The sequence below is a fragment of the Tachysurus vachellii genome, chromosome 10 (assembly GCF_030014155.1).
Source record: "Tachysurus vachellii isolate PV-2020 chromosome 10, HZAU_Pvac_v1, whole genome shotgun sequence".
Taxonomy (NCBI): Eukaryota; Metazoa; Chordata; class Actinopteri; order Siluriformes; family Bagridae; genus Tachysurus; species Tachysurus vachellii.
Window position 1 is genome coordinate 707,501 of NC_083469.1, and position 27,500 is coordinate 735,000.

The 27,500-nt window shown below is 40.8% G+C and overlaps 2 protein-coding genes across 5 annotated transcripts in view; both read left to right on the forward strand.

Moving 5' to 3' along the window:
* The window catches only part of birc6 (baculoviral IAP repeat containing 6), a 97,034-nt gene extending 88,951 nt beyond the window's left edge, over positions 1 to 8,083 (forward strand). For all 4 annotated transcript variants that reach the window (XM_060879969.1, XM_060879972.1, XM_060879970.1 and 1 more), the window contains 2 exons: positions 7,327 to 7,461; positions 7,596 to 8,083. In XM_060879969.1, the coding sequence (XP_060735952.1) occupies positions 7,327 to 7,461; positions 7,596 to 7,778 (318 nt within the window). In that variant the 3' untranslated portion in view covers positions 7,779 to 8,083. The remainder of the gene's footprint in view (positions 1 to 7,326; positions 7,462 to 7,595) is intronic.
* Positions 8,084 to 23,864: 15,781 nt separating this feature from the next.
* ttc27 (tetratricopeptide repeat domain 27) overlaps positions 23,865 to 27,500 on the forward strand; it is a 70,754-nt gene continuing 67,118 nt past the window's right edge. The window contains exon 1 of the mRNA XM_060879621.1: positions 23,865 to 24,151. Coding sequence (XP_060735604.1) covers positions 24,052 to 24,151 — 100 coding nt within the window. The 5' untranslated portion in view covers positions 23,865 to 24,051. The remainder of the gene's footprint in view (positions 24,152 to 27,500) is intronic.

The window sequence follows — 27,500 nt, forward strand, 5'->3', positions numbered from 1 at the left end:
TCAGAGTAAACTTTTTCTGTTTTAAATAAATAAATATTAACATATTTTTTGCATTTGTTAAATGTCAGAATCGAGCGAGGGAGAATTTTTATGTATTTTTATTATCACTTTCATCAAAGTCAGAAGTATACATACACTTCCTTAGTATTTGGTGGAATTGCCCCGAAACTGTTTCACTTGGGCCAAACATTTTGGGTATCTTTCCACAAGCTTTCTACAATAGTTTGCTGGAATTCTCTCCTATTGACATAACTGGTGTAACTGGGTCAGGTTTGTAGGCCTTCTTGCTCGCACTCGCCTCTTCAGTGCCGCCCACAAATTTTCTATGGAATTGAGATCAGGGCTTTGTGAAGTCCAGTCCAATACCTTGACTTTGTTGTCCTTAAGCCACTTTATAACTAATTTGGAGGTATGCTTGGGGTCAGTGTCCATTTGGAAGACCCATTTTTGCCCAAGCTTTAACTTCCTGGCTGATGTCTTCAGCTGTTGCTTTAATATATCCACATAATTTTCTTTTCTCATGATGCCATCTATTTTGTAAAGTGCACCAGTCCCTTCTGCAGCAAAGCAGCCCCACAACATTATACTACCACCCCTAGACTTCACAGTTGGGATGGTGTTCTGAGGCTTCAAAGCTTCGCCCTTTTTCCTCCAAATATACCGTTTATCATTATGGCTGAACAGTTCAATTTTTGTTTCGTCAGACCACAGGACACGTCTACAGAAATTACGATTTTTCCCCCATGTGCAGTTGCAAACTGTAGTCTGGCTTTTTGGTGGTTTTGAAGTAATGGCTTTCTCCTCCCAGAGTAACCTTTCAGTTCATGGTGGTACAGTATTCGTTTTACTGTGGATAATGACACTGTCTTAGCAGTTTCAGCCAGCATCTTCACAAGATCTTTTGCTGTTGTCCTGGGGATTTTCCCATGATGTCAAAGAAAGACATCATGTGTTTGAGGTGTGCCTTTATATGCATCCACAGGTGTGCCACCAATTAACTCAAATGGAATCAATTAACCTATCAGAAGCTTCTTAAGCTCAGAATGGAATCATCTGGAGTTTTTTTTTTGTTTAAAGGCACGATAAACTTAGTGTATGTATACTTCTGACTTTGATGAAAGTGATGATAAAAATACATAAAAATTCTCCCTCGCTCGATTCTGACATTTAACAAATGCAAAAAATATGTTAATATTTATTTATTTAAAACAGAAAAAGTTTACTCTGATTTAATGTATGACAGTAAAGAAATAAAAGTTTTTGTGTTTTTTTCTGAAGTGTATGTAAATATCTGGTTTCAACTGTATACACACACACACACACACACACACACACACACACACACACACACACATATACACACACATATACACACACACAAACACACACAAACACACACACATATACACACATATACACACATATACACACATACACACACACACACACACACAGATACACACACATATACACACACACAAACACACACAAACACACACACACATATACACACATATACACACATATACACACATATACACACATACACACACACACACACAGATACACACACATATACACACATACACACACACAAACAAACACACACACACACATACACACACATATACACACACAAACACACAAGCATGAGATAATTCTCTCATGGTACTTTGTTGGTTTCTCACTTGTGGGCGTGGCCAACTGTGATGTTACCTGCTCTGGTTCGTTCTCAGATCAGTTTAACAAAGCAAGCTAACTGTAGCTATGTTCCCTCCTCACACACACTCATGACCTCTGCTACTTTCCTCTAAGCTTTGTGAATCACACATTCTCAGACCAGACGTCACTGAAACTGCATCTGTCACACACGTACGCAGCAAACGAACAAACTTCTTTTAGCTTATAAAATATTTGCTAACGTAAACGAATCCGATGAGAAACTGAGCTGTTTATATTTATTATCATAAAAAGGGAAGCGATATGAAACACACTGTAGATGCAGGAATCTGAGGTGTATTACTGCGAGGTCCCTCATAATCCAGTTGCATAGGATGCCTCGTATCCATGGAGACGGGACAGGACAGTAATGAGGCTGATGTATTATTTTGGTTCACTCCTGATCCGGCGCTCTTTACCGTCTCCTCGCTGGCACACGGCTGACACGGCTCAGCTTTAATGAGCGGATTTAAAGGTGCGGTGACAGAGATTTCAGTGCCCCGTCTCCACTAACGACACGACGTTGCACGCCTCACGTCTCTCACGCTAGTTTAAAGCTGTTTAATCAGCTGCTTGTCTTCTAATTGAGACGTGATGATAAAGGCGGTGAACATGCTTCAGATTCCTCACACAGATTAAACAGATTATACTTCATTGGACTGTCTGATAACAACACTTGAATAATCAGACCATATTGTGTAAGCTCCGCCCTTACTGTAGAAAGAACCAATCACCTTTTTGGAATTCATACAACGGGACAGAGGTTAGATCTAAACGCTGAAGAGATGTCCGTTGTCGAGAGTGAAAGTGAACTGTGAGCAGTAGAAGAGTCGGCGGTTGAGGTAAAATGTCCTGTGCCTTGATCGAAAGAGCAAACCCGAGTCTACTGCCCTTTCTGCCCTGTGCACTGCGACCCCCAATGGTGCTGCTGGGAATGTTGTCGTTGAGCCACGTTTCTGTAAAAATCCGGTCCTTTATCTGCTTGTGTGATGTTATCTGGAGCAGCAGTTCATCCATTTTGTTCATGAGAGACCGTACATTAGCAAGGAAGATGCGTGATGTGTTGATGTGTGTTTAGCCTTAACCTTAGCCCTAATGTTGTTTACAGTCTCGGGGCCTGCACTGGGGTCCCCGTATCGGCCTGTATGAGATGTGCAAAAGCTGCTCTGACTGAACAAACTTGCAGTTTGTAGAGAAATTACTACCGAATCGCAAAAGTGGAGAGACGCTGGGCCTCGTGTTGTGAACGAGCAGCCATGTTGGTATCGAGTGCGTGCGTGTGTGTGTGTGTGTGTGTCTGTGTGTCTGTGTGTTTGTGTGTGTGAGAGAGACTCTTGTTATTCAGCATCAGCATCCAGCAAAGTGACTGCTCAGATTATGTAAACACCCCAAAGTCTAACACACATCATCAGATTAGAACAGTTTGACAAATGACTTTTACACTACATACACACACACACACACACACACACACACACACACACACACACACACATACAGTGTGTCCAACTACTGAATCGTTTGTGTATGCGTGTGTGTATGTGTGCGTGCGCGTGTGTGTGTGTATGTATATATATATATGTGTGTGTGTGTGTGTGTGTGTGTGTGTGTGTGTGGTGCCTCTATATAAAAACAGACCTCAGTAGCTGATGCTCTAATAAGAAACACTAACAAACTCAGTGACCTTTTAGGTAATAAAGACCAGGGGCAAGAGAGAAAGTACTAATCACACACACACACACACACACACACTCTCACACACACACACTCTCACACACACACACACACACACACACACGTTGACTCTCTTTTTCTTCTTCTTCCTACTCTCCTATTTTTCACTCCCTTTTGTCTCCATATTTCTTGTGTGTTGTGTTCAGTCCTGCTGACTGACTTGTCCAGTCTAAAACCTACTGTTACCTCCAACAAAGTCCTGTGTTCAGAGTTCATCACAATCTATAACACACAAAGTTCCTCCTGATCAGAATTGTTTAACTTCTGTATAAATGATCAGACAGAATGTTTCTGTAGATCCCATCATGAGCTCCATCATCATTAAAGATGAGATCGTTCTGGAAGCAGCCAATTAAGCCCTGAACCATGACGCCACCACCATGTTACACAGATCAGCTTAGATGTTCTGGATCAGGAGTACGTCCTTTGTTCTTCTGCACTTTCTTTCCATCACTTTGGTAGAGGTTCATCTTGGTTCCAGAAGTTTGGTGGATCATCTCTGTACTACTTTGTGAATTGTCTGGTCTTCTGAATCTTCTTCTGAATCTTCTTCTGAATCTTCTTCTGAATCTTACTGCTGATCTTCACAGTTGTTTCTCTCTCTTCTTTCCTTCCTTTATTTATTCCTTTTAGTTCTTGATCATTTCCTTATTTGTTCCTTTCTTCATACAAACACTGTTAGGAAACTCGTATCAGATCTCTGTGTCATTCTCTCTCTCTCTCACACACACACACACACACACACACACACAACGTGTAAGGGTGTGTGAGAGAGAGAGATCAATGGCCTTGCCCGTGTTGCCATGGTAACCAGGATGTGGCCGTTGCCCAGTGTGTTGGTCATCTTTGTCTCACACACAGTTAAAGATCAGTGTGATGATGATGATGATGATGGAGCACTTTATATTTTCCCATCATGCCTGTGTACTGTAGCTGTAACCGTCACCATGGGAACCAGCTGAAGTCACCTAGTTACATCATAACTGTATGTCCCTTTATATTAAAAACCATTGCAGAGGTCCATCAGACTACACACACACACACACACACACACACACACACAACACACATACAACACACCACAAAACACAACACACCACAAAACACAACACACCACAAAACACAACACACCACAAAACACACACGCGCACACACAAAACACACACGCGCACACACAAAACACACACGCGCACACACAAAACACGCGCGCGCACACAAAACACACACGCGCGCACACAAAACACACACGCGCGCACACAAAACACACACGCGCGCACACAAAACACACACGCGCACACACAAAACACACACGCGCACACACAAAACACACACGCGCACACACAAAACACACACGCGCACACACAAAACACACACGCGCACACACAAAACACACACGCGCACACACAAAACACACACGCGCACACACAAAACACACACGCGCACACACAAAACACACACGCGCACACACAAAACACAACGCGCACACACAAAACACAACACACACACAAAACACACACACATGCACCACACACAACGCACACACAACACACGCACCACACACAACGCACACACAACACACACAACACAACACACACAAAACACAAACACATGTGCACACACAACATACTCTCACACACACAAAACACAACACACCCACACACCACAAACACAACACACACACACCACAAACACAAAACACTCATGCACACATGTGCGCACACACAAAACACAATGCACAAAGCACACACGTGCACACACAACACACAAAACACAAAGCACAAAATACAACGCACACACAAAACACAAAAACACGCATACAAACACTGTACAACTGGAGTTTAAAATGGACAGTCAGTTGGTACAGACGTCAGTGGTGGACACGCCCCCTTCACTCAGGCTGTGGCTCGAAGGCTGAGCATCAGAGCATAACTCAATTCACACTTAAATCGTGTGTGTGTGTGTGTGTGTGTGTGTGTGTGTGTGTGTGTGTGTGTTTCCTTGCTCTGAATCCAGTGGGCCATTACACTCCCTGCTCTGATGACGACCCACTGTTTATTATGTGTGAGAGAGATACATGGAGGTTGAGATGATGCGTGCTAGCTCTCTCTCTCTGTCTCTCTCTCTCTGTCTCTCTATCTCTCTCCCTCTCTCTCTCTCTCTCTCTCTTTTTCTCTCTCTCTCTCTCTCTCTCTCTCTCTTTTTCTCTCTCTCTCTCTCTCTCTCTCTCTCTCTTTCTCGCTCTCTTCAATTTCTCACACTCTTCCTTTTTTGCTCTTTTCCGTCTTTCATGAGTGACCCTTCATGAGTGACGTGTAGAGTGAGTGACGTGTAGAGCGAGTGACGGGATTAGTGCTAATGTTAAACCCAAGTTTAACCAAATGAGTTGATATGAATGATGTTTTATATCGGACGTGTTAATGGGATTTGTAAAAGGTAACAGGTTGCCATGGCAACCCTGTTTGTTCTGTACCGTTAGTGAAGTGCTTACACACACCACACATTTCAGATTATTTGATATTTGCAGTGGTGTCACAGTACACATAACATACAGAGATCTTCTGTCACAGTACCTGATATGTCATAAACATGTCATAAACATGTTATAAACAGACTTCAAATATTATTATGATGTGGGACTTTTAGTCACATTACTGATCTGCATGTGTATGATGTGGTGAAGGAGTCTCCAGTGTGAGCTCTGTGTACCAGTCAGGTGTGAAGCTGGAACTTGAAGTTCTTCACATCTTCACTGACCGAGGAGTTTACACAAGACAGACAGCTGAGGGGACGAGTGTTTAGAGCTGAGAGAATAAAGAGAGACCGCTGAGGGGACGAGTGTTTAGAGCTGAGAGAATAAAGAGAGACTGCTGAGGGGACGAGTGTTTAGAGCTGAGAGAATAAAGACAGACTGCTGAGGGGACGAGTGTTTAGCTAGAGAGACCGCTGAGGGGACGAGTGTTTAGAGCTGAGAGAATAAAGAGAGACTGCTGAGGGGACGAGTGTTTAGAGCTGAGAGAATAAAGACAGACTGCTGAGGGGACGAGTGTTTAGAGCTGAGAGAATAAAGAGAGACCGCTGAGGGGACGAGTGTTTAGAGCTGAGAGAGTAAAGAGAGACTGCTGAGGGGACGAGTGTTTAGAGCTGAGAGAATAAAGAGAGACTGCTGAGGGGACGAGTGTTTAGAGCTGAGAGAATAAAGACAGACTGCTGAGGGGACGAGTGTTTAGAGCTGAGAGAATAAAGAGAGACTGCTGAGGGGACGAGTGTTTAGAGCTGAGAGAATAACGAGAGACTGCTGAAGGGACGAGTGTTTAGAGCTGAGAGAATAAAGAGAGACTGCTGAGGGGACGAGTGTTTAGAGCTGAGAGAATAAAGACAGACTGCTGAGGGGACGAGTGTTTAGAGCTGAGAGAATAAAGAGAGACTGCTGAGGGGACGAGTGTTTAGAGCTGAGAGAATAAAGACAGACTGCTGAGGGGACGAGTGTTTAGAGCTGAGAGAATAAAGAGAGACTGCTGAGGGGACGAGTGTTTAGAGCTGAGAGAATAAAGAGAGACTGCTGAGGGAACGAGTGTTTAGAGCTGAGAGAATAAAGAGAGACTGCTGAGGGGACGAGTGTTTAGAGCTGAGAGAATAAAGAGAGACCGCTGAGGGGACGAGTGTTTAGAGCTGAGAGAATAAAGAGAGACTGCTGAGGAGACGAGTGTTTAGAGCTAACTGAACACAACACACTACAGGAAGTCACCTTTCACTCAAAATTGGATGTAAATATAAACAGATTAATAATATTTAGTTGTAAAATGCTGTTGTATGATGTGGGACTGTGTTGTTATAGGCTGTGTGTGTGTGTGTGTGTGTGTGTGTTGTCTGTAGGTAATCCATAAGCACTTCTATTTGAAGCGAGCTGAGATCATGGCACAGTGTGAGGAGTGGATCTCTGACATCCAGCAGTACAGCAGTGATAAGAGAGTGGGACGAACCATGTCTCACCACGCAGCTGCACTCAAGGTAACACACACACACACACACACACACACACACACACAGTTAACATATATACATTGTGTAATATCTCACTATCACTCTACTGTAATCTAATGCTTAATTATAATTATCTGACCTCATCGTTTGTGTTTCCATAGCGACACACTGCTCAGTTGAGGGAGGAGCTTCTGAAGCTGCCTTGTCCAGACGGCCTGGAGCCCGACGGGGAGGAGTTTACTGACAAGAGCCCCGCCCTTTCAAAGGATCTGCCCAATCAGGAGACAGAAAAACAAAGTGATGTTCAATGTCAAGATGCCCAGTGCAGTGATGGACAGCTTTAAGCCCCACCTGCTCTGATTAAAGCCCCGCCCTCTTATGACTGTCCCCTGGAATTGATTACAGACTCAAAAGCTTCAGAGCCGAAGCTTCATTTGTCCATATTTGTATGTAAGAATTTAATTATGTAACAGCAGCAAGTACAAAACGTAAAACCCAGCGCAAATCTCGTGAACTATGCCATTAATCAAACGGAGGACGACAAACACACAACCTGTAAACGAGTGTACACTTCTTTCCTTTTTTTTCCTCCCAATTGTGAAATAACCACTTGATTGCTATGTTATTAAACTTGTTTATGTAAACATGACCGAGGGAATCAGCGTATATACAGAACGCCTTGACCTTTATCTTCTCTACCTCCTGACAGTTAGAGTGAGAACGGGATCATGGTGCAAACACACACACACACACACACACACACACACACACACACACAGAGGGAAAGCCCCGGGTCAGTGACATTTTGATGCTGCTTTTGGTTTTTACGCCCCTGGTGTTGTTGAATAAAGGTGACGCTCAGTGTGACGCTCCTCTACAGCCGCCTCTCCTTTAATAAACAACAAATCTTTTACTTTCCCTTGAAGAAACACCTCCATCTGCTGCGGCGTAGTAACGGTCCACTGAGCACAGGGGGCGTGTCCTTCAGGCTGTATTTAAATCCAGTGCACTTCTGAGTTGTTTGTCTTCTAAGATAAACACTTGTCCATTCAGTGTCAGTCCATATATGGACTCAAGGACACACCCATAGTCTCATATAAGGTCATTTTACTCTGAATGTGGGCTGGTTAAAAGAACATGTAATAAATTATGGCAGCTCTGAGAGGGCGTGTCCTTCGTCCATCTATGAGGACAGTTCATTCATTCATGTTCTACCACTTATCCGAACTACCTCAGGTCACGGGGAGCCTGTGCCTTTCTCAGGTGTCATCAGGCATCAAGGCAGGATACACTCTGGACGGAGTGTCAACCCATCACAGGGCACACACACACACACACACACACACTCTCATTCACTCACACAATCACACACTACGGACAATTTTCCAGAGATGCCAATCAACCTACCATGCATGTCTTTGGACCGGGGGAGGAAACCGGAGTACCCGGAGGAAACCCCCGAGGCACGGGGAGAACATGCAAACTCCACATACACAAGGTGGAGATGGGAATCGAACCCCCAACCCTGGAGGTGTGAGGCGAACGTGATAACCACTAAGACACCATGACCTCCTATGAGGACAGTCATGTGTTTAAATAATTCTAAGTGGGTTTTTCTTTAACTATTAATTTAAATGAGCTCATCTGAAGGGGTGTGTTCTTGGGACCATATATGGAAATGGGAGGATCTATGAGTGGGAGTGTCTTTATATCCACCTGTAGAGAGTGGGTGTGTCCTTTAGTCCATATATGTATGTAAATGAAAGCTGTTCTTAGTGGGTGTGTCATGAAGAGCTGATTTAAATAGATTATGAAATGTTTCCCACTCAGAAGGTTTCAACATTTTAAAGTGGAAGGGAAGAAAATCACCTTTAAAGAGTTTATATTTAAATTAATTTATCTATATTATAATAAACAATGTAAAGGAGTTTATGGACAAATCAACGGGATCAACGTCAAAGAAAACAAGTCTGTACAAATCTCAGCTGCAACGATCTTTAACTTATTTATATTATTTATTATTCTGAGCTGATTGGCTCTAAACAGCGAAAGCCCCGCCCACGTCTCCATCTAGAACCTCCTCTGATTATGGACGATGGCCGCAGTCACGCTGTATTACGCTCCTGTATGATGGGACGTGTGTATGAGGTTCAGCTGATGGGGTTTAAATCCCGTGTGTTCACACTGTGTGTTTGTGCACTAACGCCGTGCTGTTTATCTTTTAATTCTTCCCTTTATGACTTTCACAAATACAGAAGATTCTTTTTAATTAAAGATTCTTCTGCTTTTTTTTATTCTAGACTCAATTGTAAACTTTGTTGTTAAATAATGATCTGATACAGTAATAAAATTACAGATTAATATTAAAAGGAAAGGAGCGTAATAGAATTTTAAGGTCGGATCAATAAACGAATCCCAGGTGATTTAGTGCACACTTAAAGATCACTGAAAAATAAAGAGTTTTGTTTGTTTTTTTATTGATTATCAGTTCAACATTAAAGATTTTGAAATGAAATGAACTTGAACTCCATCATAAAAATGTCACAAACGGCTCGAGTACAAACTCAGTTCCAGAACATTGTGGTGTTCATGTGTGTGTGAACTGACACTGCTGATACGGAGCTCTTCACACTGCCTTCTCTGGAGCTCCTGGAGTATTGGACTGAATCACGCTGATTATAAACCCAGACCTGCTCTGTCCTTCATCTAGTCTGTCTTTCTTCTTCTTTATAATGATCACACACCACAGACCTTTTCCTCAGCTCTGTCTTCATAAGAACATCAACATGACCTGGAACATAATTATTAAGATCTTATACTGTTTATCTCTCAGGTGATCATCTGCTCCGCTCGAAATCACTACCTTTATTAGCTTATATAGGACAAAGCTCAGAAGATTGTCATAATTGTGTGTGTGTGTGTGTGTGTGCCAGTTCTCTGACCGTTACTCTCTGGAGGTGTTGTGACGTGTGCAGTAATGAGGCGTGTTAAACGAGCCCCTCCTGTGTTGAACTGCTCTCTTGTGTGTGTTAAGTCTTGTGTTTCTGCCTCGTTGTGCGGATGTGACTATCGTCTGCCGGACGACTCGAGCCTCTCTTTCTTCCTGCTTTATTCTATCTCAGACATGACTAATAATTAAAGAAGCCCACAAATGAATTCCATTAACTCCCACAATAGCAGGACTTTATGGGTGTGTGACACTTTTCCTCTGTAAGCTGTTTGTTTAGTCTTTACGTGACCTTCATTACACTGTTCCTTCACACTCAGCATAAATTAGTCCTCACATCACAGCACGATTAACCGCTCTAAACAAATCATTAAGGGGAATGTGTGTGTGCTGCACGATAAACACACCGTCCTACATTACACACAGTGTTTAATGAGACGCTGACATTAAAGTCCTGCTGTGAGTGTGTGTGTAACCGTGTCACTCAGCTTCATCTTTAACGTTCAGTAAATAAACACACACCACACTGAATGATCCGTAATGTTTTATTTCAGATTAAAACTGATCTTAACTGATACTGTCACCGTACAGGATCCTTAGTGTGTAAGAGTTAAAGTAAATAAAGCGCTCAGACTGTGTGTGACGAGTCAGGAGTCGGATCTGGTGTGTAAAGGCAGGAAAACCCCTGAAAGCTGTGTGTGTGTGTGTGTGTGTGTGTGTGTGTGTGTGTGTGTGTGTGTGTGTGTGTGAGCAAGAGAATATCTGTGTTGTAAAACTACACACTGCTGCATTATGAGGTCAGCATCTTTCCTTCTCATTAAGCTTGTCCTTTACATGTGTGTGTGTGTGTGTGTGTGTGTGTGTGTGTGTGTGTGTGTGTGTGTCATGACCAATCTGACTGATAATGTGTAATGAGCTGTTGAGTCTCTTTCCTTCCGTCTGTCTTTCTGTCTGTTTCTCTCTCTCTCTCTACAGAATGTTAATGTTCCATCTCAGTCAGAGTGAGTGGCAGAGTGTAAGCAAGGGGCAGAGGGTAAGACAGAGTCAGAGGGTAACACAGAGTCAGAGGGAAAGACAGAGTCAGAGGGAAAGACAGAGTCAGAGGGAAAAACAGAGTCAGAGGGAAAGACAGAGTCAGAGGGAAAGACAGAGTCAGAGGGTAAGACAGAGTCAGAGGGTAAGACAGAGTCAGAGGGTAAGACAGAGTCAGAGGGAAAGACAAAGTCAGAGGGTAACACAGAGTCAGAGGGTAAGACAGAGTCAGAGGGTAACACAGAGACAGAGGGAAAGACAGAGTCAGAGGGTAAGACAGAGTCAGAGGGTAAGACAGAGTCAGAGGGTAAGACAGAGTCAGAGGGTAAGACAGTCAGGAAGTCCTACTGTAGAGTTTGATTCAGAGTGATAATGGAGTCATAACACGAGTCACAGTGAGAGGCGGAGTCAGAGAAATGGGTGGAGTCCTAAGAAGGGACAGAAGAATCAGAGTGAGGGGCGGAGACAAGTCAAGAGTCAGTCAGAGCTGAAGGCGAGTTGGGCCGAGAGAGCTTCAGTGTCTGATTCAGTTATATCTGTACAACAAAATGATTCAGTTCTTTTATCCCCTGTTTTTTACTTCATTGTTAACAAGTGAAACAGTTTTGGGGAATAAAAGTTCTGTCCTTTTTCTACACACAATAAAAAGAATGTGTTTGTAAATGTATTTAAAATTTGTTTTTTTTTTCAGTGAAAGTAGCTACACCAGTTTAGCTAATTACTGTACACACTTGTATATAATTATCAGTTGTAACCCATGAAGTTATTATTTATCTTTTTATTTACTCTTAGTTAGTTAGCTTATGTTCAGCTGACACTCAACACAAAAATAATAAATTGTTAATTTATTAACAAGTAAGCTAGCAAAAGCCATCAAGATTTAAAGTATTTATGTACAAAATGATTCATTTCAGTATTTTGAACCATTTATTTCGATCTTGAATCAATTGAATGTGATGTAGATGTTCAGTGACTCACTGTGTTCAATTATTTTTGAGCAAATGTTTGACAAAAGAGACGCTGAGATTTATATAAAGAGACGTATTTTACACGCAGCGAGGAGTTAAAAATAAATCATGGATATTACTGTAGCTGAGCTGAAAGATATAATAAAGAATCATGTTTAATTCAGTTCATTATGACCTTTGTTTTAGAGTCACAGCTCACATCATGACTCACACTATTCTGTAACCCATGCCTCTGTTCATATTCACACACACACACACACACACACACAGCTCAAGTCCTCCAGGGATCAGCTACAGCATAATCAAGATAAATAACATGACAGATTTTTCTAAAGAGGATGTTTTTCCCCAAACGAAGAACGGTTCAGACTTTGATAAGATCACAGATGATTTCTGTAGAGCGTCATCATCCTCCAGCATTGTATAAGATTTCAATTAAACTATGAAACACTCACAGGAATTGACCGATAACACTGACATTTCTTTAGTGGAAAATAAACACTCATCAAATAAACCAAACTACAACGTCAAATAAACCAAACTACAACGTCCGTGACGTGGTTTATCCATGAGCCTAAACGTTCCAATGGGAGGATCTCAGGATATCAACCAGGACAAATTAATTCTGCAGATCAGCGAGTGGGTTTATTGGGATCTGTGGGATCGGGGTAGCATTCAAGACTGCACTATAAAGAAAGAGAGAAGGGGAGATGTAAGCTTATCCAGGAGGAGGAGAGAGCAGGGCTAAAGATACCAGCAGGATTATAGTGGTACAACAGCAGGGTGCATGGACCAGTTAAGAGTAAGTGATGGACCATCAGACCTCATAGATAGAGTTATGAAAGGCAGAGACCTTCTGAATCTGGATATAAACTGGAAGCTTTTCTAAACCAGTCAGTCAGACCATCCACACAAGCTTTTCAGTGACAAAGAAGAGAAAGCCTTGAGCATATACTGAGTAGTTGTCTAAAGCCTATGGGAGAGGGGGTACCAGGGGGTACCAGTACTTGCACTGGCACTATGATCAGGTCCTAAGAGAAATAGCTGATGCAATTTGCACAAACCTCCAGAACATTATCCAGACATTATCTTGATATCAGAAACCACAAGACAACTGCTGATCCTAGAGCTCACATTTCCCTGGAAAGATTGTTTGGAAGAAACCTACAAGAGAAAGGAACCTGGTGGATGAGTGCTGGAGGCAAGGATGGAGGGCTTGTTGTGAGCTTGTTGACGATGACTACAGAGTCTTTGGAGACCAGTCTTGGCTTTGGGTTGGTTTGTCATCACAGAACTTCATATTAGGAAGCTGGAATCACCACAGATTTTGCAGAAAAGGCATCAAGTTAGTGTGAAGTAAGCAGGTGACCCAAAGACCACATACGATACTCAAACAGATACAAACTGTGTTAGCGAAGCTGGTGCTACAGCCTTATTCACTGGGAGCTCTGTATGGCTCGGCCTACTCCATAGATGTTACTGAAGGACCAGTGGGGACGGACGACTGGTCCACCTGGGCTAGAGATTCTGTAGACCTGAAACACCTGATGATGTACAGTGATGTAAGACTTTATTACATCACATTTATACTTATCTAGGCTTTGTTCCTTCTCACTCAGATTTATATTAATATTTAAAATGCTGTTTATAATTGTGTGGCTTCGTTACGTCATATTTGTTCTTATTTAGACTTTGCTGAAGAGAATTATTACTTTTCAATATTAATAACATCACATTTATTATATCATGTTTATTCATATGTAGGATTTGTTCCAGGACATTTATACTTATGCAGGCGTTATTACATTATTCAGTATTTATAATACATACATTCTGTTACACACAATATTAACAGATAATATAATAATCAAATAATAATAATAATAATTAATAATAAAATAATTGTCTACTGTAGTATTTGTTTAACACAGTGTGCTAGCAAGACTGAACGCTAACCATGTGTGTATGTAGCTAACTTTAGCTAGCTAGTAGATTTATGTTTATTAAAAGTGCAGATCATTAACGCAGAATTAAAACAAACTAACAAATTGAAAAGTCAGTAGTTTTGTGAGTGTTGATAAGTGGTGTGAATAATTATTGGTAGTGTGAGTGTTTATTAGCAGTGTGAGTGTGTGTTAGCAGTGTGAGTGTTTATTAACAGTGTGAGTGTTTATTAGCAGTGTGAATGTTTATTAGTAGTGTGTGTTTATTAGCAGTGTGAGTGTTTATTAACAGTGTGAGTGTTTATTAGCAGTGTGAGTGTTTAATAACAGTCTGAGTGTTTATTAGCAGTGTGAGTGTTTAATAGCAGTGTGAGTGTTTATTAGTGTTGTGAGTGTCTATTAACAGTGTGAGTGTTTATTAGGGTTGTGAGTGTTTATTGACAGTGTGAGTGTTTAATAGCAGTGTGAGTGTTTATTAGTGTTGTGAGTGTTTATTAACAGTGTGAGTGTTTATTAGTGTTGTGAGTGTGTATTAGCAGTGTGAGTGTTTATTAGTGTTGTGAGTGTTTATTAGCAGTGTGAGTGTTTATTAGTGTTGTGAGTGTTTATTAGCAGTGTGAGTGTTTATTAGCAGTGTGAGTGTTTTTTAACAGTGTGAGTGTTTATTAGTGTTGTGAGAGTTTATTAACTGTGTGAGTGTTTATTAACAGTGTGAGTGTTTATTAGCAGTGTGTGTTTATTAGTGTTGTGAGTGATTATTAACAGTGTGAGTGTTTATTAACAGTGTGAGTGTTTATTAGCAGTGTGAGTGTTTAATAACAGTGTGAGTGTTTATTAATAGTGTGAGTGTTTATTAACAGTGTGAGTGTTTATTAACAGTGTGAGTGTTTATTAGCAGTGTGAGGGTTTATTAGTAGTGTGTGTTTATTAGCAGTGTGAGTGTTTAATAACAGTCTGAGTGTTTATTAGCAGTGTGAGTGTTTAATAGCAGTGTGAGTGTTTATTAGTGTTGTGAGTGTTTATTAGGGTTGTGAGTGTTTATTAACAGTGTGAGTGTTTATTAGGGTTGTGAGTGTTTATTGACAGTGTGAGTGTTTATTAGCAGTGTAAGTGTTTATTAGTGGTGTGAGTGTTTATTAACAGTGTGAGTGTTTATTAGTGTTGTGAGTGTTTATTAGCAGTGTGAGTGTTTATTAGTGTTGTGAGTGTTTATTAGCAGTGTGAGTGTTTATTAGTGTTGTGAGTGTTTATTAGCAATGTGAGTGTTTATTAGCAGTGTGAGTGTTTTTTAACAGTGTGAGTGTTTATTAGTGTTGTGAGAGTTTATTAACTGTGTGAGTGTTTATTAACAGTGTGAGTGTTTATTAGCAGTGTGAGTGTTTTTTAACAGTGTGAGTGTTTATTAGTGTTGTGAGTGTTTATTAACAGTGTGAGTGTTTATTAGTGTTGTGAGTGTTTATTAGTGTTGTGAGTGTTTATTAGTGTTGTGAGAGTTTATTAGCAGTGTGAGTGTTTATTAAGTGTGAGTGTTTATTGGCAGTGTGAGTGTTTATTAAGTGTGAGTGTTTATTAGCAGTGTGACTGTATGTTAGCAGTGTGAGTGTTTATTAGCAGTGTGAGTGTTTATTAGCAGTGTGAGTGTATGTTGGGGGCACGGTGGCTTAGTGGTTAGCACGTTGGCCTCACACCTCTAGGGTCGGGGTTCGATTCCCGCCTCCACCTTGTGTGTGTGGAGTTTGCATGTTCTCCCCGTGCCTCGGGGGTTTCCTCCGGGTACTCCGGTTTCCTCCCCCGGTCCAAAGACATGCATGGTAGGTTGATTGGCATCTCTGGAAAATTGTCCGTAGTGTGTGATTGCATGAGTGAATGAGAGTGTGTGTGTGTGTGTGTGTGTGTGTGCCCTGTGATGGGTTGGCACTCCGTCCAGGGTGTATCCTGCCTTGATGCCCGATGACGCCTGAGATAGGCACAGGCTCCCCGTGACCCGAGGTAGTTCGGATAAGCGGTAGAAGATGAATGAATGAGTGTATGTTAGCAGTGTGAGTGTATGTTAGCAGTGTGAGTGTTTATTAGCAGTGTGAGTGTTTATCAACAGTGTGAATGTTTATTAGCAGTGTGAGTGTTTATTAACAGTGTGAGTGTATGTTAGCAGTGTGAGTGTTTATTAGCAGTGTGAGTGTATGTTAGCAGTGTGAGTGTTTATTAGCAGTGTGAGTGTTTATTAGCAGTGTGTGTTAGAGTGTTTATCTGCAGAGCCAGACACAGTATCCTTGAATTACCATTCTGCATGGTTTGCATCCATTTTAGGGCACGGCGATCAGTCCGTAACGTGAATTCACATCCAAGCAAGTAATACCGCAGGGAGTCCACAGCCCACTTGATGGCAAGGCCTCCCTTCTCAATTGCTGAGTATTTTCGCTCTCTTTCAAAGAGTTTTCTGCTCAGAAATAGGACTCGTCTCTCCTCATGAGTCTCTCCTTGGACTAGCACTGCTCCCAAGACAACATCAGAAGCGTCCACCTGTACAATAAATCTCTGAGAGAAATTAGGGCTCTGTAACACTGGTTCATGGCATAACTGGTCCTTAAGTGCATTGAATAGTGCATTGTGCATTCACACTCATTCGGCCAACAACATTTAGCAGGACTCTTCTTGGTCAGATCAGAGGTGTAGCCAGTGATGCAAAGTGGGGAATAAATCGGCGGTACCAGCCGATTAAACCGAGAAAAGATCTCACCTGCTTTTTAGTTTGAGGACGAGTAATGTTTTGGATAGCCTTATGCTTTTCCACTGTCTGTCCATGCCCTAGATCTGTCCATGCCCTAGTAAATAACCCAAGTATCTCACCTCTGTCTGAGCCCATGAACATTTTGTAGTGTTGATGGTGAGTCCTGCTTCCTGAAGCCGCTTTAGAATGTCCACAAGATGCCGTAGATGTTCTTGTCAGGAACCACTGTATATCACCACATCATCAAGGTATGCAGCTGCATACTGGTCACAACCCGCAAGGACACGATCCATCAATCTTTGGAAAGTGGCCGGTGCTCCATGTAATCCAAACGGCATAACTGTACACTGGTATAACCCTGAGGGAGATCGAAACGCAGTGTAGGGCTTGCACGAAGGACTAAGGGGCACCTGCCAGTAACCTTTACACAGATCTAATATAGTCATAAAGGATGCATTACCCAGTCTCTCAATCAACTCATCAATACGAGGCATCGGATATGAATCAAAGCATGATACACTATTTAGTTTTCTAAAGTCAGTGCAAAACCTAATTCCGCCGTCCTTTTTAGGGACCAGTAGTATGGGACTTGACCACTCACTTTTCGATGGTTCTATAATCCCCATTTCCAACATGATCTTGATCTCAGTCTTTAACTGTTCTACCATCTTCTCCGGGACTCGATAGGCTTTCTGTCGTATAGGTGTAGTGTCTTTCAGGATGATATTGTGTGTGAGAATCTCAGTCCGACCCGGTCTTTCCTGGAAAAGAGAGGGAAAAGATTGAAGTACCTCAGCTAGCTGCTGTTGTTGTTGGTTATTCAAATGTGAACAACATTCTGGGACATCCTGTATTGACCGAACTGGATCCATATCTGGTTCATCCTCTTCCTCCACTATGGCTCTCACCATCATCACTTGGTCTTTAACCTTCTTGGGACCTTTGAGATCGGACACGTTCTCCTTGAATTCTCTCAGGAGATTAACATGTAGAACCTGTTTAGGCTTTTTTCTTTCTGGACACAAAATCCCATAGAATCCTAAAATTCTCCAACTTGTCCTGCATCTGTAAGATATATGAAGCAATACTGCACTGGGCTGGTTCCTCTGCTATCCACCCTTCCTTGAGCACGTCCAGGGGGCCACGTACTTGCCTGCCAAACAAAAGTTCAAAAGGTGAGAAACCGGTTGAACATTGAGGGACCTCTCTATAGGCAAAAAGAAGAAGTGGAATCCATTTATCCCAATCCCTCCCAGGCTCATCAACAAACTTCTTAAGCATGTTTTTCAAGGTAGCATTAAACCGTTCTACAAGACCATCTGCTTGAGGGTGAAATGGTGTAGTTCTGATTCCCTTAATGCCTAGATGTTTAGACAACAGCTTCATCACTTTCGCCATAAAGTTTGTCCCCTGATCCATGATAATTTCAGATGGAACTCCAACCCGTGAAATCAAGTCAACCAAACATCTCACAATGTGTTTAACTTGCACTGAACGCAAGGGGTAGATCTCTGGATATCGGGTAGCATAGTCACAGATCACCAATGTGAATCGGTGACCCGAACTGCTCTTCACCAAAAGACCTATTATATCCATACCTATACGATCAAATGGAGTTCCAATAATGGGCAAAGGTTGTAGATAACTTCTATCAGCTCTTCGAACAGGTGCCTCCATTTGACATTCAGAACAAGTTTTACAGTATTCTTGCACATCATTGTACATTTTTGGCAAATAAAACCTTTGACTGACACGCTCATATGTTTTCTGTTGGCCTAAGAGCCCTGACCAAGGGATGGTATGTCCCAAATGTAAAATTATTTGATGCAGTGCTTTGGGTACCACTAATCTAGGACTCTCTATGTCAGCAAGGTACAAAAGGTTGTTCTTTAAAATGTACTGGTCCCCCAAACTGGCTTACCATCCTCTTCACACACTTTTGCAAACAAGGGTTGTAAAGCAACATCTCCTTTTTGTAACTCCCTAAAATTATCAGGAACCTGCCAACAGGAATTAATCAACTCAGACCCAGAGTCAGGAAAATTTATTAAGCTCTCTTGTACCTTATCATTTCCCCTATGTTTTTCCTGTCGTCTCTGTCTTTTACTTTTTCTCTCCTTCCCCGGATTAGAAAATAATTCAGCATCTGCATTGGGAAGGGGTTGCAAGCATTTAGTCTGGGACCCTGGGATTTTGGAAGCCACCAAATCAGTTAAACAAGGAAAATTTTCCCTTAACACCACATCAAATGGTAGTTTCTCAACTACCCCCACCCTTAACAAGTATGTTTGTTCTTTTACAATGACAGAGACTTCAGCAGTTGGATAAGTTTGTTCATCCCCATGTACACATCCCAAGCATACAGTATCACCATAGTTCAACATTTCACAGTTTAGCAAGTCAGATTTCACCAAAGTTTGTGTACTACAGTACCTGTATCAACCAAAGCCTGGGCAGGCTGACCATTTACAATTACCATTAGAAGGTGGCTATGTTTCTCGATAGATGTTGATGATTCAGCAAAGCACTCTTTCCTGGGAACATAACACATATTAGTCACTTTGGGTTTTTTAAGGGGACAAAGGGAAGCCTTATGTCCAGGTTGTTGACAATAAAAACAAATCAAAGTTGCATTAGAATGTTTCCCAAACAGTCCCATTGTCTTATCAATAGGTTCCTCAACTTTACCCCTGCCCACAGTCACAGTACCTTTGTTGGTTCGTGGTGGATCTCAATGTGCAGCCATGTATCTCTCAGCCAACCTAGCAGCTTCCTCACCAGTCCATGGTTGGTTTTCTTTGACCCATATTCTCATGTCGGGACGCAACACTCTTATATACTGTTCCAATATGATGGTTTCTCCCAGCTGTTCCTTACTCTTCATTTCCCGTCGCATCCACCTCTTATACAAGCCCTTAATGCGGTTGTAGGTCTCTCTTAAACTTTCTCCAGTTGGTACCGTCAGACTCCTAAAACGCAGGCGATATGTCTCCTCAGTCACGTAGTACTTGGTCAGCACGGCAGCTTTGATGTCAGCATAAGACCCGGAACGTCATTCATCCATGCCTGCATAGGCCTGTTAACAAAGTTACCACTCAAGCTGCCCACTCATCGGTTTGCCATCCCCATATTCTAGCAATGCGTTCGAACCGCACAAAGAAGCTCTCCACATCCTCACCTTCCACGAAATCAGGAATTGGAGGTTCATGATAACGTCTAAAAGATGCTACCAGTGGTGGAGACATACATGGCAGATGGTCCTCAGGCTGAGTTGCCTGAGGCTCTGAAAACATGGCTCTTCCTCCTGGTGCTTGCGGAACTGTTCTGGGCGTAGGTAATAGGTAGTGAGTTTGTTGACTTATCTGTTCAACTGATTCCCACCCTGCCTTGGATTTCTGGAGAATAGTAGCCTTTAATCCATTCAATTCATCGAATAATAACTTTTCATTTCTTTGTTGTTGCTTCATAAAGTTCCTCATTTCCAAAAGAAACTCTTGATCCACCACAATACCTTCTGCTTCACCTCAGGGTGTACTCACTTTACTGCTCTTGGGTCTCACCACAGGTTCAGTCTCAGGATGTGGCACATTCCTCATATGAAACAAATGAAACAAGTCAGTCACAGCCTCCTCTGCTATCACAGCTTCCAACTCCACATCACCTGCTTGAACTTCAACAGTGTCCTCCTCCCCTTCAGAGAACAATATTGGATGAGCTCGAGTAATCCTTTGAGAACCTCCATGTCCTCAAGCAGCCATCTTGAGATTTGAGATTTTCCTCCTCTACTGTCAGTCACTCCTCAAAGACTTCACATCCCACTTCTGACACCATTTGTGGTAAGATGGTCGGTGCAGTGGCTAACTGGCAGCAAAAGTGTGAGTGTTTATTAGTGGTGTGAGTGTTTATTAGTGTTGTGAGTGTTTATTAACAGTGTGAGTGTTTATTAGCGGTGTGAGTGTTTATTAGTGTTGTGTGTGTTTAATAGTGTTGTGAGTGTTTATTAACAGTGTGAGTGTTTATTAGCGGTGTGAGTGTTTATTAGTGTTGTGTGTGTTTAATAGTGTTGTGAGTGTTTATTAACAGTGTGAGTATTTATTAACAGTGTGAGTGTTTATTAGTGTTGTGAGTGTTTATTAACAGTGTGAATGTTTATTAGCAGTGTGAGTGTTTATTAGTGTTGTGTGTGTTTAATAGTGTTGTGAGTGTTTATTAGTGTTGTGTGTCTTTAATAGTGTTGTGAGTGTTTATTAACAGTGTGAGTGTTTATTAGTGTTGAGTGTTTATTAACAGTGTGAGTGTTTATTAGCGGTGTGAGTGTTTATTAGTGTTGTGAGTGTTTATTAACAGTGTGAGTGTTTATTAACAGTGTGAGTGTTTATTAGTGTTGAGTGTTTATTAACAGTGTGAGTGTTTATTAGTGTTGTGAGTGTTTATTAACAGTGTGAGTGTTTATTAGTGTTGAGTGTTTATTAACAGTGTGAGTGTTTATTAGTGTTGAGTGTTTATTAGTGTTGAGTGTTTATTAACAGTGTGAGTGTTTATTAACAGTGTGAGTGTTTATTAGTGTTGAGTGTTTATTAACAGTGTGAGTGTTTATTAACAGTGTGAGTGTTTATTAGTGTTGTGAGTGTTTATTAGTGTTGTGAGTGTTTATTAACAGTGTGAGTGTTTATTAGTGTTGAGTGTTTATTAACAGTGTGAGTGTTTATTAGTGTTGTGAGTGTTTATTAACAGTGTGAGTGTTTATTAGTGTTGTGAGTGTTTATTAACAGTGTGAGTGTTTATTAACAGTGTGAGTGTTTATTAGTGTTGAGTGTTTATTAACAGTGTGAGTGTTTATTAACAGTGTGAGTGTTTATTAGTGTTGTGAGTGTTTATTAGTGTTGTGAGTGTTTATTAACAGTGTGAGTGTTTATTAGTGTTGAGTGTTTATTAACAGTGTGAGTGTTTATTAACAGTGTGAGTGTTTATTAGTGTTGTGAGTGTTTATTAACAGTGTGAGTGTTTATTAGTGTTGAGTGTTTATCAACAGTGTGAGTGTTTATTAACAGTGTGAGTGTTTATTAGTGTTGAGTGTTTATTAACAGTATGAGTGTTTATTAACAGTGTGAGTGTTTATTAACAGTGTGAGTGTTTATTAGTGTTGAGTGTTTATTAACAGTGTTGAGTGTTTATTAACAGTGTTGAGTGTTTATTAACAGTGTGAGTGTTTATTAGTGTTGAGTGTTTATTAACAGTGTGAGTGTTTATTAACAGTGTGAGTGTTTATTAGTGTTGAGTGTTTATTAACAGTATGAGTGTTTATTAACAGTGTGAGTGTTTATTAACAGTGTGAGTGTTTATTAGTGTTGTGAGTGTTTATTAGTGTTGTGAGTGTTTATTAACAGTGTGAGTGTTTATTAGTGTTGAGTGTTTATTAACAGTGTGAGTGTTTATTAGTGTTGTGAGTGTTTATTAACAGTGTGAGTGTTTATTAGTGTTGTGAGTGTTTATTAACAGTGTGAGTGTTTATTAACAGTGTGAGTGTTTATTAGTGTTGAGTGTTTATTAACAGTGTGAGTGTTTATTAACAGTGTGAGTGTTTATTAGTGTTGTGAGTGTTTATTAGTGTTGTGAGTGTTTATTAACAGTGTGAGTGTTTATTAGTGTTGAGTGTTTATTAACAGTGTGAGTGTTTATTAGTGTTGTGAGTGTTTATTAACAGTGTGAGTGTTTATTAGTGTTGTGAGTGTTTATTAACAGTGTGAGTGTTTATTAACAGTGTGAGTGTTTATTAGTGTTGAGTGTTTATTAACAGTATGAGTGTTTATTAACAGTGTGAGTGTTTATTAACAGTGTGAGTGTTTATTAGTGTTGAGTGTTTATTAACAGTGTTGAGTGTTTATTAACAGTGTGAGTGTTTATTAACAGTGTTGAGTGTTTATTAGTGTTGAGTGTTTATTAACAGTGTGAGTGTTTATTAACAGTGTTGAGTGTTTATTAACAGTGTGAGTGTTTATTAGTGTTGAGTGTTTATTAGTGTTGAGTGTTTATTAACAGTGTGAGTGTTTATTAACAGTGTAAGTGTTTATTAGTGTTGAGTGTTTATTAACAGTGTGAGTGTTTATTAACAGTGTGAGTGTTTATTAGTGTTGAGTGTTTATTAACAGTGTGAGTGTTTATTAACAGTGTTGAGTGTTTATTAACAGTGTGAGTGTTTATTAGTGTTGAGTGTTTATTAACAGTGTTGAGTGTTTATTAACAGTGTGAGTGTTTATTAGTGTTGAGTGTTTATTAACAGTGTTGAGTGTTTATTAACAGTGTGAGTGTTTATTAGTGTTGAGTGTTTATTAACAGTGTGAGTGTTTATTAACAGTGTGAGTGTTTATTAGTGTTGAGTGTTTATTAACAGTGTGAGTGTTTATTAACAGTGTGAGTGTTTATTAGTGTTGAGTGTTTATTAACAGTATGAGTGTTTATTAACAGTGTGAGTGTTTATTAACAGTGTGAGTGTTTATTAGTGTTGAGTGTTTGTTTATTCATCATCTAATATTACATTTATTTCCAATGAGAAATGGTTTAGAGGTTTATTTATACTGATGTTTTTATTTCCTGAAGTCTTTGTAGTTGTTTTTACATCATTACAATACATTTAGACATGAATTACTAACTTTATTTTAGTTGCTTAAAACATTCCTAAAACCTCTAAATATCAGATAAACAATTTAAATATCTGACTCTCTTTTAAGAAAGTATTTAATTTGAATAAATACAAGTATTTACATAATTATGTTATCGGTTTAAAATTCTTCCCCTCCGTGTTTCCGCTTCCGTTAAACTCTATTTCCCACGATGCACCGCGGCTCTGTCATGGCTGCGCACTGACGGCATTGTGGTACATGTGGAAGAAGCTAACAGAATTAACACTGGTGTTGAAACATAACAGCGGAGTTTCTCACTAGTCGTTTACTGCGTTAATGAGTGTTAATTAAACTCGGTTTATTTCACCTTTGAAGAGAAATGGAGCAGACGGTGGAGATGGAGGCGGCGATACTGAGAGGGTTAATGACGGAAACCCAGAGAACTGAGTGGTGGGGGGGACACATCAGTAACACCACAGGTAGGGACCCGAGGGGTGGGGGGGGGATGGTGGTGGCGGGGTGTGTGTGTGGGGGGGGGGGACCGCGGGGACGAGGAGGATGAGGAGGATGAAGAGGCAGTGTGGACCGATGGGTTCCTTTTATTTAATGTTCTTGTTTTTCCTAAGTGTGTGTGTGTGTGTGTGTGTGTGTGTGTGTGTGTGTGTTCGTTCGTGTGCGCGCGCGCGTGCGCAGGCTTATATCCGTGTAAGGAATATTGAGCATGCACTGTGCAGAAGATGAAGATGATGAAGCTGCATCAGGACTCCACATCCGGTGCATGTCACATTTCCACATTAGAGTTTTTACCTCGCGCATTTTGTTGCTGCTGTTTTATATAAATCAGAAACAATGCCTGCAGTCAGAGGTGTTTTTGTCAGAGCAGGTCATGTGCTACAAGACACTGACACTTAGAAGCAGTTTTTTAGCTCCTCCACAAGGATGCTGAGGACTGATGATGATGATGATGATGATGATGATGGAATGGAATGTTGTGCTCTGATGCTCCCTGAACCGAAGGTATGTGAGCGGCGTTTCGTGATGTCATACGTGTACAGGGTTTAAGGTTTAAACACGTCCACGAAAGTGTCAGTATCTGAGGAAGGGGGAGGAGGAGGATGTGTTTGACACTGTGTGTGTTGTGATGTTCTCGCTGTGCTGCTGTACAGTGCTTACAGCTCCAACATGGTTAGGAAACTAGTCCCACGTGTCCGTTAGAGAGACTGATTCAGGACACGTACCGTGATCAGTTATACGATACGCAACAAGATCTGTTATTGTGGAGGCTCCAAAGCTCGTCACTGCCGTCGCGCTGCGTTCTGCCGTACACACGGCTCGTTAGGAGTACGGCTTTGTCAGGCACTCGTACCACTCTGGAGATACAAATCATCCCAGTTCTTAACACACACGATCTCCTGTACTGTATTTACAGAGATGGAGTCTGTAGAATTGTGTAGCTGTGATCTGTTTCCTTCTGGAGACGCACACATTCCCATGCTGTAATTCTTCTATTAGAGAAGTCTGTAAGTGGGACAGTCTGTAATTCTCAGCATAGAGTGTGTAGACTAGGGCTGGGCGATACGGCTGAAAACTGTATCACGATATCAGTGTTACATATCGGTCGATATCGATAATTATTGATATTTTTTATGACCCCTTTAAAATAAGGACCAGGAGAAAAATCTATTACATTTAAACCTTTTTATTTTAAACTTAACCTTCATCTGATCGTAATCCATCAGTTATTAAGACAGAAACGTCAACAAGCAGGAAAACTCTAATAATTATAATGTAAACATGAGTCTAAAGTCACAATGAACACTTAACTGTTATCTCTTAACATTTAAGGTGCAAAATGAAAGAAAATGTAAGAAATGCTTAATAAAGTGTAATAAAATAGTGCAAAGTGTTAAATATAAACATAGAGAAACAGTCTTGCATAATGTGCAGACGACGTTGGTGTGACTACGGTCAGACTTATAAAACCCAAAACACTTCCATACTGGTGAGCTGACGTTTCCTCTTTTATTTACAATTTCCTCGCTTGCTGCGGCTAATTTTCTGCTCATCAGTCGCCGGTTACTGAAGAGGAATCCAGCAGACCGGCACGAGACAACGATATGGCGCAACCAACATGATTGGCTGTTAGCGTGTCACTCCCAACGTTGCTAGGTTACCAGAGAGTGAGCGCCTTTGTTAATGCAACCAAACTTGCTTCGCAACCTCTGTTTTCTTCCTACGAAGAATAAAAAATATGGAACGTTTTATCAAACACATTTTTTTTTGTTGATATCGATCACTTGTCTATCGCGATACATATCGTTATCGTTTTATCACCCGGCCCTAGTGTATATTTCTGTAGGTTTAATCTGTAGATCCTCTGTATCGTCTCCTGTTCAGGAAATCTGGAGATAAAACCTGTAATTCCGACAAAGTATTTCTGCCAGTCTGGAGTTAACATCTGTATTTGTGGACATTAAGTCTGTAATCTCCAACAGAGAGACAGTTCTGAAGACGTGGCCTGTTTCCTCTGGGGATGGTGTAATTCCTACAAGAAGTCTGTAATAGTGTGTGGAGTTCTGTAGTGGGATCTGTTCTCCTGTTCAGTAGATATGTTCAGCTATGACTCTGTACACAAACTCCACAGTCCTTAATCAGACAGATGATGATTCTGGAGGCTATAATTCTAAAGATATAGTTTGTAATAGTGGTCGTAGTGTCTGTTATTACAGAGAAGGAGTCTTTCATTTCAGATACATTTAGAATTCTCTAGTTGGAGGATGTGTTAAGGTGTTGGACTACCAATCAGAAGGTGAGCGTGAGAACCCCAGGGCCACCACGCAACCCTCAGTAGCTCAGTTGTATAAAATGTAAGTCACTCTGGAGAAGGGCGTCTAACACTCGGTGTTAATGTAATGTGTTAAACCACATGCTCTAAAACCTCATGTTTTCTGTCACTTTGGAGTTAAAGTCTGATTCTGTAGCTGAGTTAAATACCTCCTAGAGAGATAAAGTCCATAGTTGGGTCCGAGTCACCTGAGTCACCTCAGACTTGCTCATTGGGGATAAATACAAACACATTTAATTCTATCTAATATTAATCTTGAATTCTGTATTATATTAATCTTTATATTAACCTTTTGTTCTATGTTTATGTTCTGTAACAAATAAATACAAATAAACTTGTATTGAATAGTCATGGATGTTTTGGAGATAAAGTCTGAACCAGAGATGGAGTCTGTTTCATTCTGGTTTAAGGTATAGTTTAGTTTTTTGGAGTTTTAATTTCAGAGATATTGTCTATATTTTCTTGGAATGAGAGTATTAGAAGCTGTAATTCCGGTGATAGAGTCATAGGTTATAAGTTATAGGATAATGGTGGACACTTAATCAGGGTCTGAAATCAATGTCCTATTCTGGAAATGCTATATGTCCCATAAGGAGCTCAGGATACTGGTCAGTGTGGTTTATCATGATCTCCTCAGGACTGTGTGGGACTCATCCTAGTTTAGTGTGGATTCACAGATCTAAACACAGCCTGAGTGAGCAGTTGTAATGTTCTGTGCTGATTCCTGTAGAGTAAAATAGCGTTAATTGGGCAAAGCAGGTGTCTGGACCTCTGGGAAAAACATCCAAAATGTGATAAATAAAAATTAAAAGATGTAACAAATGTAAAATTATGATACCTGATCATTCAAATTGGATTCTGATTGGTTAGTGTAGATCAGAGGTATTCAACTAAAATTTAAAGAGGTCCAATAAGAGAAAATTTCTTGAAGCAAAGGTCCGGAAGATCATAATGTCTAACTAGTTAGTGTGATATATATTTAG